This window comes from Maylandia zebra, linkage group LG16, assembly GCF_041146795.1.
Source record: "Maylandia zebra isolate NMK-2024a linkage group LG16, Mzebra_GT3a, whole genome shotgun sequence".
Lineage (NCBI taxonomy): Eukaryota > Metazoa > Chordata > Actinopteri > Cichliformes > Cichlidae > Maylandia > Maylandia zebra.
The window spans coordinates 4,462,644-4,479,598 of NC_135182.1; the positions used below are offsets into that span (position 1 = coordinate 4,462,644).

Consider the following 16,955-nt stretch of genomic DNA (forward strand, 5'->3'; position numbering starts at 1 on the left):
AAAGACACAGTGCACCTCCTTCTGACCTTCTTTATACTTCTCCATCCTTCTCCATCAACACTCTCAAAGCAAACACCACATCTTTGGTGCTCTTTCTTGACATACTGCTGCTCACTGATCGTCACCTCGCTTCTTAACCTCGCCTTAATAGCTCTTATCCATATCGTCATGATATGGCTCATCAACTTTATCACTCTGTAGTTACTGCAGCTCTGCAGTCACCCTTATTCTTGAAAACTGGTACCAGTACACATTTTCTCTATTCTTGAGACATTGTGTTAAAGTCCACTGCCCTCTCTCCTGGAAATACCTCAACAAATATGTCATCTGGACCTTTCCAGTCTTCATCCTCTTCATAACACCCTAACTTCCTCCTTTCTAATCATCTGCACTTCCTAATACACTTTCCTTTTTTCCTCTATCCATCCTCCTCCTATTTATTTAGTGTCTACATATTTGGTTTTTATTTGATTTTTTATATATATACATATATGCCTGTACAAACATTGCACAACAGAATTGTGGTACCCTCTACCGACAAGTTGTCAGAAGTACAGGAAGTGTGGTGTGGTCCTTCTTATACCCGTCTGCTTGCCTTCTTGTGTGGGTGCGTGTGAAACTGTCTTGAAACTCGTGTTCCCTGCATGCCTTTCCCTTTCTTCAACATGCTCTTGACTCGATGCTGCCACTGCAACCTAATCCTCTGATCAGCATGCTGAGAAGAGCACAGACGGGCTGACTGGGCCAGTGGAGAACAGGGGACTGAGGTGCTGCGTTGCTCCAGCCACTTTCTCAGATTGTTTCAGCCACTTGTGCTGATGCAGTGTGAACTTCGCTCATTGTTGACCAGGGGTGGAGGTGTAAGGGGGGGGCACACACCCCACCCCATCTGCTCAACATCTATCACCCTTCTGTGATCTCTTCTTCCACAGAGGTGAGAGCTGGGTGAAAGAGAAAAAGTTGTCCAACCAAATGTTTAGAAAATGCTAATTTGGTACCTGGACACTGCACACAGATCTTTCCAAAGACAGAATTAAAACATAAACAAGGGCAAGAAAGAACTTTTCCTTAGTTCAGTGTGTCAGGTTCAAGATAAACCAGACAAAGACTTGGGTGAATAGAGTGACTTAAGAGACCAAGGGATTGAGGGGAGTTACTTGGCACACAAACAAAAAGCACTCATCCCTGCATAGCTTGCAGTGGTCCCAAATCCCCACATTTGTCCGGACAAATTGACTGGACCCCAGGTCTTGTTTGTGTAGCTCCGCTGGTCTGCTGGAGAGGACTTGAGGACAGTGGGGGATACCCCTCCAGCAGGCGTGGCTCATGGGAACAGAACAAATAAGATGTTCAGACCGAGCTTGGCAACAGTCTTTAATTCTTTCTATGGTAAAATCAAGAAACTAACCACCAGGGATACGATGATTAGGTTGTGCCTTAAACACTTATATGCAGTCTATAGTACCATCCCAATATCAGAAATCTTTCAGGCGGCTGAAAGAAATTTAATGCAACATTTTACAGGCTCTCAGCTTGTTGTTATCTCAGCAGTGTTAGCACACAGTTGGAGTAACCCGTTATTGGGCTCCAAGTGGTACAAAAAGAAGTTTGTGGGATCTGGTCTATACTGCTTGTAATTGTGTTCATGGAATCATGGGTAAAACAAATGGGTTTTAAATGTTTCAGAATCTATAAAAGTTCAATTATTACAATTATGTTAATTCAAGAATAATTTGATATTATAATAATGACCGCAGATTGTGCCTATCCCAAGCTGTTATTTGAAGCTCAAGCGCTTAGTGTTTTGGGGGTTTTTCATATACAAAAATGATAATTTTACAGAAATGGAAAGATATCTGATGTAGCTATTAGCCAGCTTTAAAATGCAATCCCAAGCCAAGTAAACACAGCTGTCTTTGTAGCGTTAAAATACATTTTCAGAGTAATAGATACAAGTAGGGTGTTATCAAGCACGCATATTTGACATGCATATTTTGATCCGCACCGTTCAATCTGCAGATTACTCCATTTCAATATAAACATATATAAAAATCCTACAAAATATATGGACATTTTTTAGAATCATGAGGAAACAATATGAAGACTGCAGCTGTTTTCAGACTATTTAGAAGCTTTAATGAAAAGGCAGATTGTGCAAAGGCAGATATTTTTTGGCCATCTGTTCTTTGATGGCAAAACCTTTCAGCAGTGGAGGTGCAGTATCGTGAAGCACTTCGAGTGGTTTTTCAAACTTTTCATCTTTTATTTAACAAGTGCAGCACAGTCATCATACTCCTGTGGATAGTGTGAGATGAAGCTGTGTATTGGAGAAACCATCACTGTGACCTTACAGTTACACTGCTTTGTGTGGTTGGAAGGCTTATGGAAGACTGCCATCTAGTGCACACTGTAGGGTTATAAGTTATCCAATGTTTATTTCTGTATAATATAAGTGAGCCTATCTTATTTTATTTTATTTTAAGAATCAGAGTAAATCACTTTTAATTGTCATGTTAAAACTATGTCACCTACCCAAGAGTGTAAGGTTGGAAAAAAAACAGAAGAAGCCAGACAAGCCAAGTCAGAGTCATTGTGCATCTAGTACCGTAAATGCTGCTGCTTACCATACCAAACATGCTCAATTTTCAGGAGCTAAGCAGGGTCAGGTCTCATTAGCACTTGGATGGGAGAATGTGTGCAAATGTGTGTGCATTTATACACACAGGATAGATTCAAGCTCTCATTGACATATTTTAAAAGACAAGAAAAGCATGCCCATGTAACAAGGTCATAAATCACATCTTGTTATAATAATAATAATAATAATAATAATACATTTTATTTGAGGGCGCCTTTCAGAAACCCAAGGTCACCTTACAAAAAACACAATTAATAAAAGGAAAAGTAGTCATAAAATACATAGAATAAGTTAAAATTACAAAACAGAGCGTGACAACAGATAAAACCAGCATTAAAGCGAATAAGCCAGTTTAACAGATGTGTTTTGAGCTGAGTCTTAAATACGGAGACGGAGTCAATATTTCTTAGTGCAGGAGGAGGAGAGTTCCAGAGCCGGGGAGCAGAGCGACTGAAAGCTCTGTTCCTCATAGTAATAAGGTGTGAGGACGGAACGGTAAGATGAATAGCAGATGATGATCTGAGAGGGCGGGAAACAGTGGTGATATGGAGCAGCTCACACAAATATGAAGGAGCAGATTTATGGATACATTTGAACGTGAGAAGTAAGATTTTAAAGTTTATCCTGGCTTCTATGGGCAACCAGTGAAGCTGCTGAAGAACTGGGGTAATATGAGCACTTAACGGAGTGTAAGTTATGACCCGAGCTGCAGAATTTTGAAGAAGTTGGAGTTTATGAAGGGACCTTTTAGGGAGACCAAATAGGAGGGAATTACAGTAATCAATACGGGATGTAATAAGACTATGGACAAGGATGGCAGCAGGATGGGGGGAAGGAATTTATTTGGAGGTCTTTCTTTCTTTTACCTTTTATCGTCAGACACAACGCAGAACCACACCAGTTACACTCTGACTCCTTGAAAACAAAAGCTGTGCCTTTTTTTTATGTCACCATATTATTTAGTAACTTGAACCATATTTATGCGTGCAAATGTCAAGGGGTGCTAGCTTCCCACTTGGATTTGGATTTATCTTTGCCCACACAAAGATGGTAATGGCGTGGCAGTACTAATTCTTCATATATTCTTATCATGTTTGGTTAGAACTCTCAGTCCTGTAAATTAAAAACGTGTCAATCCAGTAGAAAACGTCTAATAATAAATATAATATCAGTTTGAGCCCAGCTAAAATATATTTATCTTAAATAACCTAAACTTTTGGACCAGAAAACAAAATTAAAACAAAGGACAATACTCATCCAGGTTTCAAAAAACTAAAAACATATAGCACTGAATATGTGTTTAAGCTCCTCTACGAATCCCAAGTTGTTAAAATCTGATTCATATCGAAGAAATAAATCAAAATACGCCAACATAGTTCGTGTTTTCTACCATATAAAAAGCCATCTTGTGATGTCAGCGTCCGCTTACGGCCATACCACCCTGAACACGTTGCATTACATTTGTTTTAGCGTCCAGCCTTTGTTGTTGCATATAAATATGTTTCCTGTTACTATGACAGTCGCTTACGGCCATACCACCCTGAACACGCCCGATCTCGTCTGATCTCGGAAGCTAAGCAGGGTCGGGCCTGGTCAGTACTTGGATGGGAGACCGCCTGGGAATACCAGGTGCTGTAAGCTTTTGCTTTCATACACCAGGCGGCGCTGTTGCTCTTCATAACAGTACAGAGCGTTTTCTTAAAGTGAGACTTTGATAAATTTTCATCTTTTCTCTATTGTTTTTTAATTTAGCAGGTAATATTTATTATTACTATATCAGTTCTGGGGGTTTTATATTTTCAAACAAAATACACGTCTCACCGGCAAGTAATACTGCCTCCAACCTCTTCACCCTCTTCACATAGACACATACTGTGCACACACAGCATGCTCAGTTGTTTCAATTCATCAGCTGCCACAAGTCAACTTAACGTATGCATAATAATACTCTTAACCTTCCTGTGTGCTAAAGACTATACACCCTACTTACTGGTTTTTTGGTTACATCAGTCTGCCACCCAATTAATTTGTGTGTTTGTTCTGCAGCTCCACATCGCCCAGGCTGCAAAAAACGTGTGTGCTCTTAATGAGCTCGTTGTCATCTCTCTGCCATCAAGAGTGAGCATTGGTTAATGTTCATCATGTGACCAATGCATGCCAGCTTCTTTTACTTAGCAAAATTGTGATTAATAGTTTTGTTAAGGGGCACGGCAAGACCATACACACACATTTTTAAAAAATTAACAAAAAATGCCTGAAGAAAAGGACACTTTGGATACCTAAGAAGAAAGGGGCAGGTGCTCATGCCCCCTGCACATGCATTACTGTTACTAATATTAATATGGGGGTATGGCCATAACCCCAGGATATTTTTATGTCATGCTGATTTGTATTTTTGTTGTTGTTGCTGTTGATTAAAAAAATGGATCCAACCTAAAGGTCTTCTATGTTTTGAAACTCATGACACTCTATAGTCTTCTGTTGGATTTGAACACTTTTAATTTATAGCATTATAACACTGTTTCGTTAATCCTGTCATCACTGTCTTTAATTGAATTGAATTAATTTCATTGAATAAACAAAGTCTTAATCTAAAGACAGAAGTTAGCAAGCATTATACTTTGATACATAAACAGCCTTTTCATGAGTTCTGTTATACAGTAAGACAACCATCGAAGGACCCAGTCCCTTCTGGTCTTAGAAGGTAATTGGAATCAGGCCCTGGGTAGTACTTGCGTGACAAGCTCCAGTGGGTGTTGCTGCATCTTTTACTGGAGACAATTTTGAAAAGCAGGGATGTCAAAAATCACCAAGGATCGAAATTCACTTATTCACTTAATTTCAGTTATGAATAGTTTTTTTTTTTTAAAAACAGCAATGATTTAAAAAAAAACATCTTTGACAAAAATTATCGTTGTCAATATTGTTGTCTTTTAATAGATGGATAAGCACCTTGAGTCAGCTATTGTGATTTACAGTTGATTTGAATTGAACTGAATTAAATGTCAAATCAAATCAAATCAAATCACTTTTATTGTCACATCACATGTGCAGGTACATTGGTACAGCACATGTGAGTGAAATTCTTGTGTGCGAGCTTCACAAGCAACAGAGTTGTGCAAAATACAATAATGTAAACAAGCAAAATACAAGAATGGCTACATCTGAAACTAATAAATATATGTACAACATATAATAGTATATGCATTTCTGGATGTGTATACTAAATATTTTTCTACGTGTGTGTGTGTGTGTGTGTGTGTGTGTGTGTGTGTGTGTGTGTGTGTGTGTGTGTGTACACATATTTTACAAATTAAATAGAGTAAACAATAAATAAAATATATAAAAAAATAAAATATACAGAGTTGAGACGTGCAAAACAGTGGCATTACTGTACAGTATGGAGTGCATAATGTTAAAGTTCCAGTAGTGAAGCTGAGGTGTCTATGACGTGTTCAGCAGTCTGATGGCCTGATGGAAAAAGCTGTCTCTCAGTCTGCTGGTACGGGACCGGATGCTGCAGAACCTCCTTCCTGAATGTCTCCATTATCACACGTTAACTTTATTTCTTGTTGTTATTTCACCATATTATTTAGTAAAGCAGCAAATATGAAGCACAAAAATTCGGAAAGTACCACTAGATTACAGCAGCGCCCCCTGGTGCAAAAGCTTACAGCACCTGGTATTCCCAGGCGGTCTCCCATCCAAGTACTGACCAGGCCCGACCCTGCTTAGCTTCCGAGATCAGACGAGATCGGGCGTGTTCAGGGTGGTATGGCCGTAAGCAACAGTTTCACCCACGTGAAGTCTATTTATGCATCTCAGTGTTCGTTGCGTTTAGTTTTAGATTGTCACAGTAATCGAATTGTGAATTAAAAACGTGAAAATCCCGTGCAAAACTGATTGGAAAAAAAGATATACAGGTTGAAGCCCTTTTAACAATGAAATGTAGCAGTCAATATACTTCTCGGGTTTCCCAAAATAAGAATATGGCGGAAAGAACAAAATAGTAAACTACAAATGTACATTACATTTGTTTTAGCTTCCAGTTCATAGCCTTTGTTGTTACATATAAATATGTTTCCTGTTGGCTTCATAGTCACTTACGGCCATATCACCCTGAACACGCCCGATCTCGTCTGATCTCGGAAGCTAAGCAATACTTACTTGGATGGGAGACCGCCTTACAGGTACTGTAAGCTTTTGCTTTCATACACCAGGCGGCGCTGTTGCTTCGTTACAACAAAGCTTTCAAAACAATAAGATCTTATAACTTGCAGGATATCTGTGTCACGGGCCACGGCTTTTACATTTTCAAACAAAATACACTTTTTTTTTCTCAACTGCAAGTAGTAATATTTCCAGCCACTTCATCGAATTTCCACACATTAAATTTATAGCATTATAACACTGTTTCATCATTGCTGCCATCATATGGTCTTTAAACAAGTTTTAAAAGTCTTAATCTAAAGACAAGAGACAGCAAGCATCATGATTTGATACATAAACAGCCTTCTCATCAGTTATGACGTTCCTTACAGTCATACAAACCTCAAAGAACCCAGTCTCTTCTGATCTCCTTCTGAACTCGGGTAGTTGTGGTTAGTACTTGGTTGAGAGACCACCTCTGGATGGGAAAAAACAAAACATAACACTGACTCTGTTAGAGATGGCACGATACCACTTTTTTATGTCCGATACCGATATCATAGATTTGGATATCTGCCGATACCGATGTGAATCCGATATAGTGTGTTTTTTAATCAATAAAACTGTTTTTTTAATATCTTGCTGCATTTTGTATAAGTTCATACTCAAGTTTAAATAAACAACAACACTAAAGCTATTCTGTTATACCTACGTGTAAAAAAATACACTGCACCCAAAATATTTCATAGTTCAGCAAAACTGATCAATCTAATGAACTTAAACCTATACTCCATCATTCCTATTCTGGTATTTTAAAGAGTACTTAGCAGAAATATTAAGCAACCTAACTAATAGGGTTTCTCTCCGATATTAGATCCAGTAATTTACGTCAGTATCGGACCGATACGTAATATCTGATAGGTCCATCTCTAGAATCTGTGTAGATGACAATTTATATGGTGACATTTGTCATTTCAGTTTATGTCACTTCTGCAATGCGAAGTTCATCAATAGTGTTGTCTTTTAATGGGTGAATATTCCCTTATTACAGTGCAGACTGCTGCTTCAGTGTATTTTTTTGTTACGTCACGGTATTATTTACCAGAGCAGCTCATATGAAGCAAATATGAGCTCAAAAGTCAAAAACAAAGATGAAGCAGCAGCGCCCCTGGTGTATAAAGACAATCATACAGTACTTGCCATTTCCACGGCAGTCTCTAATCCAAGTACCGAGCTGCTCCTGTTTAGCTTCCAAGATCAGGGGTGTTCTGAGTGGCCGTGAGCGTAAATATTCTGAGCTTTTCAACTGTAAAATATGTGTAAATAATATAATTAAAGGTCGTTCATGTTTATCAAACAAATGCGCAGAAAGTATGCAATACATGATAAAAAAAAACAACAAAAACAACAAAAACGGTACAACAGTGATATGTAGGAGTCAATACACTTTCCAGGTTTTGCAAACTGAAAACATATAAATAGAAAAACAAAGAGCAAGTTTGTTTTATCTTCAGTACGAATCCTAAGTTATTAAGACCTGATTTGGTCAGTACTTGGATGGGAGACCGCCTGGGAATACCAGGTGCTGTAAGCTTTTTTTTCATTTATACACCAGGGGGCGCTGCTACTCCTCATCGGGGGACACAGCTATGGGGGAAAAGACTGAGAGGTGAAATTTTATATATTTATCAAAAATGGCTGTTTGTGTGGGTTTTACTTGCACTAAGTTCAACATTTCATTGTACCTCTGATCACAATAAGATCATGAGAGGTGGGAGAGTTTTTCTTTTTTGGGTGGATGTGTTGGGCTGCCCATAGCTAGAACCTGCCTCAGTGTAAGTTATCATGTTCACAAGTAATGATCTGGTATCATTGCTGAAAGATATACAGCAATCAAATTACAAATTACATCAAGGGCCAGTGTCCTGCAGGTTTTAGATGTGTCCTTGATCCAACACAGATGATTTAAATGGCTAAAAAACCTCCTCGGTATGTCTTGAAGTTCGCTAGAGGCCTGGTGATGAACTAATCATTTGACTCAGGTGTGTTGGCCCAGGGTGAGATCTAAAACCTGCAGGACACTGGCCCTTGAGGCCTGGAGTTCCACACCCCTGTCATAGATGATGACAGAAGAGTGGATGAAAAACTCAACTATCAGCAATGTGGAGGTGAAAAAAGAGTGATTAGAAGAGTGGGAAGATGGTTTTATTGAGGGGGTAGGCCTAAGGAATGAGAAGTGAGGTAAGGGTAAAGTGGTGTGGAGATGGGAGGAGACAGATAAGTAAAATAATCAGTATTTCTGCTACAAGAGCACTGAATTGTAAAAATGTTAATGTGTGCCTATTTGAGGAACTCCTTGTTGAAAGAATTTTTCATGTCACATTTACACATTTTTTGTCCTATCGTCCTATCCTATCCTATTTGTCCTATCCTATTTTTCAGCTTTAAAAAGGTTTTGATTCGTATACAAAGCAGGATTTGTAAAGTGGTCGTTATCAAGGTACTTAACTAAAGCTAAACTGAATAATAGTTTTTATTAATAATTTTTAAAACGAACAAAAAGAATTGTCAGAAGTGGGATTCGAACCCACGCCTCCATTCGGAGACCAGAAGTCCCGTGTTGAGGAAGGTTTGTCACCTTGAGTCTGGCGCCTTAGACCGCTCGGCCATCCTGACAACTGCGATCCCCGGCCGTCAGAAAGCTGTTTCACTGCTGCTAACCAAAGTTTGCAGCTGAGACTTTGTATCACTTTGTAAAGACACGCGGCATTTTTTAAAGAGTTTAGCGTAGAGTTTATTAAAAACCTTAAGTTTGTTTGGGTTACGGCTCACTTTTATTTTCTGTTTTTATTTCGTCTTTCCGTTAATAAGAAAAACATAGAGGCACTGCCAGGAAGAGAAAAGACAAAAAACACTACTCAACTAGCCGACCTGTGTTGAGAATTGGACTAAATAGCTATAAATATGCTTCTTGTTAGCGCCACACTCGCTTACGGCCATACCACCCTGAACACGTTGCATTACATTTGTTTTAGCGTCCAGCCTTTGTTGTTGCATATAAATATGTTTCCTGTTACTATGACAGTTGCTTACGGCCATACCACCCTGAACACGCCCGATCTCGTCTGATCTCGGAAGCTAAGCAGGGTCGGGCCTGGTCAGTACTTGGATGGGAGACCGCCTGGGAATACCAGGTGCTGTAAGCTTTTTTTCATTTATACACCAGGCGGCGCTGTTGCTTCGTTACAACAAAGCTTTCAAAACAATAACGAGTACTTGACAATGTTCGTTTTTAATCCTTTTTTTTCTGTCACAGGATATCACGAGAGCACTTCCTTTTGTACACCAGGGGGAGCTGCTGCTACACCATTGTAGACGACTTTGACAAAACATTTGGCAAGAAGTCTGAAAGAAGGAAATTCATTTATTCATCCTTAAATAAATAGTAGAAAAAATAAAGAAAATCTCGATTGACGAATAAAGATTTGAACGAGACAAATTTCGTATAAAATGGGTTCCAAGAATTAATAAGTGACCCGTGCAAAATCAATATATTGATTAATAGATGAAAATTGGTAAAGTGAAGTTTTTCTTGGGGGGGGGGATCCTGTTTATTTATAGAATTTTTACATGTAGTTTGATATATCAGGCCTAATAAAACAAGTACCAATGATACAAAGACATACCTCAATACAGTTCAGGCCGTTACAATTTGAATGATTTTTGAGAACTACTGAACAGCATATAACTAATACCCATCCCAAGGTCCAATCCAATAACAGAAATAAATGAATAAATAAGTAAATAAAACACACACAGAGAGACCACCCTCAATTAAAACAACAACAACAACAAAAAAAAACAAGGTACTCAAAGTGATATAAATGATAAATTGCTGCCACACCTGTGAAAACCTATTAGCATTTCCTCTGAGTCTGAATTTTATTTTCTCCATTTTTAAAAAGAACATAGAATCTTTCAGGGTGAGAAGTTTTTCAAGACCGCAAAATTCTACGTTGTGCCAGCATTGAAGTGAAAGCTATAACGTCCAGCTGCTTACGGCTAAGGTTTAGGGTGGAATCTTCAGAAACACAAAAAAGGAGAAACTAGTGGACAAGGATTGTGTAACACTCAAAACATGAGAGAGCACTTCAAAATAAAAAGTCCAATATAACTGAAGTGTTGGGCAGGTAAAAAACAAACAAACATATGAGTTAATTAACAGGTAGGAGGTTTTGCATCTGTTGCACAGGTCAGGAATGCCGGTGTATATTTTAGATGTGTAATCTGTATACTGTCTTAAACTGAATATGCAGATGAAAATGAGGTATGAATTCTGTTAATTAGCCTACTTTGTCCCAGTAATCTTCGCCAAACCTAAGAAGTACCTGCTCCCAAGTGGAAACAATCATTTTGGTTGAGTAATCTTGTTTGCCCATATAAATGATGAAATCAGTGGGAAAAACATTTTTATAATATTAATCCTACCAAGAAGTTATACAGGAAGGTTTGCTGACCTTTGAAAAGCCAACCTTACATAGGTTAGCAATGATTAAAATTTGCAGTTTGGAAAGCTTTAAATGAACTGGTAATATGTACTCCTGGATATCTGAGGCCAGAAGACGGTAAACTCAAGTTTTTAAGCATATATTATAAATTATCAGTTCAAGACCGAGACGGAGATCTAAGTAAAATACATAACAGTTTTTTAAGCACAGACTCGACTTTTTATTTATTTATTTATTGTCTCTGGCAGCACTTTACATGTAGTTGAACTGACATGTGATTATGAATGAATTACCCTGAAGGAGAAATGTGCGGATTATAAACTACGATTCTGTTTCCGTATTTTATTTTTAAACGTAAACACGGTTTATTAGTAGTATTAAAATGCATAGTAGTCTTAAAACATGTCAGTGTTTTAAGACTGTCATGTTTTTTCATTTGCGGAGAAGGGACGATAATGTATCCTGTAAGATAACATGTTATATAAACGTAGTTAGCGAAGAACGACGAAAGAAATCAGCGTAGCCCACAGAAAGAAAAAAAGTATTGTCAGAAGTGGGATTCGAACCCACGCCTCCATTCGGAGACCAGAAGTCCCGTTTTACAGGAAGGTTTAACCTTGAGTCTGGCGCCTTAGACCACTCGGCCATCCTGACAACTCTGTCGAACGAGCCGAAACAAACACTCATATAATTATAACTCACTGTGTCACGATTGTGACTGCCAGAGATGCATCGAACAGCCATTTCTCCTTTAGGTTCTTTGACATCAGTTCAAACTGAGCTTAAATTTGTTTGTTTAAATGAAAGGATGGTTTGTTTCGCAGCTGTTTACGGAACAGCAGTAAGCAAACATTTCCGCCAGGGGCAGTATACATACGTTATGAAATACACTTCCGGTGCTTATACACGTGATTCTCCGCCCATCTCTCACTACAGACCTTCGCTTACTACATAACAAGCTGCAGTCATCCTTATGAAACGCAAATACTGGATTGTGTCCACTGTTAGGGCGACTAAAGAGCCAATTGTGTAGAGAAGCTGCGCGTATTAAAATGTCCTTTTACAGGAATACTGTGTGGCTTGTCAAAGGACTCCAGGAGTATACAAAGTAAGTAGACAGTTTCCTTTTCTAATAGGACTCTATTATGTAGTCAAATGACTTGTAGTCTTAATTGTTTGCGGTACATATAGGCTACATAACCTTCCGACACGCCGCCCAAAGTTTAACTACATGTTTGCTTTGTTAGTGATAGCACTCGGTTACTGCGCGTTTGTGTCCGACAGCATGCTACAGGTAAACGATTACACAATGCTGCAAGCTTACCGTATAATCAAGACTACAACCTCAAGATGTTTGAAACAGTGAAAGTGCTTCTTACATGTTTTCTGACGTGACCAGTAACCCAAATTAACACAGTGGATAAAGACATGTATAAAGCAGGAGAGTGTCATTTGGAGGAAGACTGTTTTACTTGATAAATTACCCAAATTATTAGGCCGTTATATTTTGTGATTTGCTTATGGTATGCTTATTGTATCCTAGTAACCACACCCAATAGTGATGACACTGTTACATCAGTGCATGTAGAAATATGGGTGACAGTGTAATGTGCTCACACATTCCTCTTTGCTCGTACCAGGAGTGGCTATGAAGCAGCAGCAAAGCATTTTGTTCCAGCTGACCTGGATGTAAACCTGAATGGAAGGTCCTTCATGGTGACAGGTGCCAACAGCGGGATAGGGAAAGCTGCAGCGCAGGAAATCGCTAAGAGAGGTGAGAGTCTCACAGCTGACAGAAGGCACTTTTCCTCCTTCCTGCTGGTATTTGTGTGTGTCAAATGTTGATCATGTTTTCGTTTGTGTCTGTAGGGGGAACGGTTCACATGGTGTGTCGAAACAAGGGGCGAGCAGAAGCAGCCAAAGGTGAAATTGTTGAAAGCAGTAAAAATGAGGTGAGATTTTAACTGTTCATCTGTCTGAGTTTTTTCTTTTTTATACAGGAGTTCTCTCCCAGAAATAAAGTGAAGCTTTGCTTTTTCTTTAATAAAATTATGCTCACATTCTTGTTTTTTTTCCATCAGATTTTTAAAATGTTCTGTCAAGAAACGTGAATGAAAATAAAGCAATCAAACAAAACAAAATAGATGAGAATATTCATACCTGCTTTTCCACCCAATTAGATTAGACTTAAAACTAACCCACACCTTTAATTTTCCTGTCTATTCCCAGAATGTTCACGTCCACATTGTTGACATGTCGAGCGCCAGGCAAGTGTGGGAGTTTGCGCAGAGCTTCTCACAGAACAACACACTGCATGTGTTGGTGGGTAACTGCAGATATGTTGTGGCTCATCTGCAGTAAACATATTTTAACGTTAACGTTAATCTCAATCTGCTTATGGTGGTTCTCAGATCAACAATGCGGGCTGTATGGTCAACCAGAGAGAACTAACTGAGGAGGGTTTGGAGAAGAACTTTGCCACAAATACGTTGGGTAAGACGAGAACACATATTTCAGATGGAAGTTTTAACAACAAAAAGGAAGCCGGGGTTTTTAAATCGTAACTTTGTGTAAAATGATAGTGTTCAACATTTTCTTTCCTGCAAAAATGACTTCTCAGGACTGACTGTAATTAAGATGGTCTTAAAAAAACTTCCAAAATAGGCAAAATGTAAAATATTAACATTAAAATAAGCATTTTGTATTTAAATTTAGGGGAGGTGATTGTAATGATCACTGGTTTTGGCCTTATTTGACAAATTATGTTGTTATTTAATGTCATTTCTGCAAATTTGTAACAAAAAAAGTATGTGAAAGACTAATATTGGCTATAAATAAAAACTCTTTTGTGCGTAACTTTGTTTTTCAGGTACATACATCCTCACCACTGCACTGATACCTGCACTGAAGAAGGTCGAAGACCCGAGAGTGGTGGGTTGAATTACAACCGCACAAAAAAATAACCAGGATGTACAAATGCACGACTGAAAATGAACTATTTCTTCTGTTTCCGCTCCAGATTACTGTGTCTTCAGGTGGCATGCTCACACAGAAATTGGACGTGGACGACCTCCAATTTGAGAAGGGGACATTTGACGGGACCATGGCCTACGCTCAGAATAAAGTAGAGTGACTGAAAGACGTAGCGGTCTACAGAGGAATTGTTGTGGTATTTATATTGATATGCATTTTTTTTCTTTGTCTGGCAGAGGCAGCAGGTGATCCTGACAGAAAGATGGGCTGCTCAGCACAAAGAGATCCACTTCTCCAGCATGCACCCCGGCTGGGCAGACACACCAGGTGAAGAAAAGAAAGATACTTTAAAACTTAAGAATTTAACTGGAAGACAAAGGTTTTTCATGGAATAACAACCTTTGACAAGAGAATGTTGTCTCTGTGACTTAAGTTTTGAATTTTCTCTCTGTAGCGGTCCAGACCTCCATGCCTTCATTCCACGCTAGGATGAAGTCCAAGCTGAGGACAGAGGCCATGGGAGCTGACACCGTGGTGTGGCTCGCCATATCCGCAGCAGCCGCCAAGCAACCGAGCGGGCTCTTCTTTCAAGGTCAGAAACAGACTTGCAAATATCTAACATGGTTTTCTCTGTAATCACAGAGAGAAACTAAGGAACTTGAAGGGTAGCAAAAGATATAAATTATGTATTAAGCACTTGCTAATACTTTACTAATGCTTCATTTGAATGACATCTGTGTCAGTTTCAACTGGATTCAACCAGCAGCAGCAATGACTGTTCCCACAGCTGGGACTTCAATAATGAGGCCACAGAAACGTTGTTTCGCAGTAACATGTCTAGAATTAAACTACGCTTTCAATCACAAATAAGGAAATCCCTCCATATTTCTTCTTAACACTCAGATTAATGGACTTTTTTGGGTCCCTGTCCACCCAAAAAATTCTAGCTACAGTCACACAGCAGTCTGGGAATTATGAGTCTGTCATAATCTCGCTGTAACGAGACTGGCGCCTTACAGCTCACCAGACTCATCCATACTATTGTCCAAACACCTCTCATTCCCCGTGATGATCAAGATGACTGCTGGAAAAAGCTCCAGCATTGAAATTCAGTCGTTTCCTCTCTAGCTCCTCCACGATAGCGGACGTTACTGCAGGCAGTAGAACTGTCTGCGCTCTATCAGCTGGTAGAGACTGTCTGTTGCCAAGATCGTAACATGCAGAAAAACCACCGATAGATTTGAACACCTGGACCAGTAGCAGTTTCACTTTTTGCATAAATCAGAAGCAAAATCAACTCTGTCATTTTTACAGTCATAAATGAAATTTGTAATCACAGGTTATTTAGTTTGTTGCAAAAGTGATTCATGAGCGTAATTGTAGCTTAATAGTATTGATCAAAGATGTTCATTGTCAGGGACCAAGCAGTAAAGTATAAAGGACACAGGTGTTTAAATTCAAAAAGGGGTTTTATTGACCCAAAAATATGAAAATATATTTAACAAAGCCAAAACTTAAACAGGCAGACCAATAAAAGAGGTCAACTCAAGATAATAGTTAACAAAACCTCAAAGAAACATCAGATAAACTGACCTGCTGAAATGACACACGGGGAACTTAAATACTGGTTTAGCTAAACCAAATGACACACACGGGGAAAACAAGATGGCTGCCATATAACCAACTAATACAAAACAATTAAACACGCATGAAACACCCCCCAGGCAATGAAGCATGTGGTGCTATCCAATTAGGCTGTCAGTGGTACTTCAGCTCTCCCAGCCCTTTGCCAGACAGGAGGAGAAGCCAACCCCAGGTAACTCAAACAAAGAAAGATGTATTAATATAACATAAAACAGAACTTTGACCTTGCAAGGTTAATGTGTGCACGCCATATAAACATTGGAAGGTGTGATGGAAAAATAAATACATTTAATAAAGAAACAATATTGAACAATAAGTAGAATATTTTAAAGTAGTGACTGTAAATTAAACTAAGGTGAATCAACTGGTGGTGAGGTGTGGAGCTTACCATGTGTGGCATGCCATCACATTCATGTTTTTGTGATGCTGCAAAACTCCTATATTTAAACTTTTTATAATCGATCACTTAAATGTCACAGTTTTGTGTTAGGTCTCATGTATTCGCATAAAATGTCTTTCAGATCGTAAAGGAGTGGCGACACACTTGCCCCTCGCCTCCTCCCGGTCAACACCGCAAGAGGAGGAGAAGCTTCTGGCAGCACTGGACGAGTTCGCCCAAAAGTTCAAACCTTAATACCTCAAAAAACAGTTTCTGTAAAAGGAAAAAGAACAAGCACTCGTCACAGATTACTAATGTTTACACAATCTTTTTTAATATACAGAAAAGCTTCAACCTCCAAGAACAACCTTTACTTAAAATATACAGAAAAACAAAATCTAGTGAAGTAAATGTGGTTGTTTACGGAAAGATGACTTGTACTTTATTTTTGCTCCTTGGTTAATCAAAAATAAATAAATAAATAAATATATATACTTCCTATTTGTAAAGCTTATGAACATATATGTACACACTAACAATTATGCATTTTAATTTATGTTGAATTTCTTATCTGATTTCATTAAATAAGAATTTTACCTGTTTACTTGCAGTTTCTTCATAAGGGGTTGTGTGCACCTGTGTTTCTGGTGTATTTTGGCTACTT

General features: G+C 38.7%; 1 protein-coding gene and 5 non-coding genes across 6 annotated transcripts; 3 read left to right on the top strand and 3 right to left on the bottom strand.

The window, feature by feature from the left end:
• The first annotated feature begins 4,160 nt into the window (after positions 1-4,160).
• On the top strand, positions 4,161-4,279 carry LOC111500899 (5S ribosomal RNA). Its single transcript, XR_002721299.2, has one exon. It is a non-coding gene; the product is annotated as a 5S ribosomal RNA (ribosomal RNA).
• A 2,026-nt stretch (positions 4,280-6,305) lies between these two features.
• On the bottom strand, positions 6,306-6,424 carry LOC111500898 (5S ribosomal RNA). Its single transcript, XR_002721298.2, has one exon. It is a non-coding gene; the product is annotated as a 5S ribosomal RNA (ribosomal RNA).
• A 2,929-nt stretch (positions 6,425-9,353) lies between these two features.
• On the bottom strand, positions 9,354-9,463 carry trnal-caa (transfer RNA leucine (anticodon CAA)). Its single transcript has 2 exons — positions 9,426-9,463; positions 9,354-9,399 (listed from the first exon to the last, which is right to left on the bottom strand). It is a non-coding gene; the product is annotated as a tRNA-Leu (tRNA).
• Positions 9,464-9,874: 411 nt separating this feature from the next.
• Positions 9,875-9,993, top strand: LOC111500897 (5S ribosomal RNA). Its single transcript, XR_002721297.3, has one exon. It is a non-coding gene; the product is annotated as a 5S ribosomal RNA (ribosomal RNA).
• A 1,847-nt stretch (positions 9,994-11,840) lies between these two features.
• trnal-caa (transfer RNA leucine (anticodon CAA)) lies at positions 11,841-11,949 on the bottom strand. The gene is made up of 2 exons: positions 11,912-11,949; positions 11,841-11,886 (listed from the first exon to the last, which is right to left on the bottom strand). It is a non-coding gene; the product is annotated as a tRNA-Leu (tRNA).
• Positions 11,950-12,200: 251 nt separating this feature from the next.
• dhrs12 (dehydrogenase/reductase (SDR family) member 12) lies at positions 12,201-16,893 on the top strand. The gene is made up of 10 exons (XM_004568951.2): positions 12,201-12,403; positions 12,936-13,069; positions 13,165-13,247; positions 13,525-13,617; positions 13,707-13,788; positions 14,165-14,226; positions 14,315-14,419; positions 14,505-14,595; positions 14,723-14,860; positions 16,434-16,893. Exons 1-10 carry the CDS (start codon positions 12,348-12,350, stop codon positions 16,544-16,546), a joined length of 957 nt encoding a protein of 318 aa, XP_004569008.1. The 5' UTR covers positions 12,201-12,347; the 3' UTR covers positions 16,547-16,893.
• The last annotated feature ends 62 nt before the right edge of the window (positions 16,894-16,955 follow it).

Excerpts from the sequence above, each read along its gene's own strand:
- dhrs12 (XM_004568951.2), top strand. The coding sequence starts at position 12,348 with ATGTCCTTTTACAGGAATACTGTGTGGCTTGTCAAAGGACTCCAGGAG. Across the intron at positions 12,404-12,935 it reads GGACTCCAGGAGTATACAAA|GAGTGGCTATGAAGCAGCAG; the intron begins GTAAGTAGACAG and ends TGCTCGTACCAG. Across the intron at positions 14,420-14,504 it reads TGGCCTACGCTCAGAATAAA|AGGCAGCAGGTGATCCTGAC; the intron begins GTAGAGTGACTG and ends TTTGTCTGGCAG.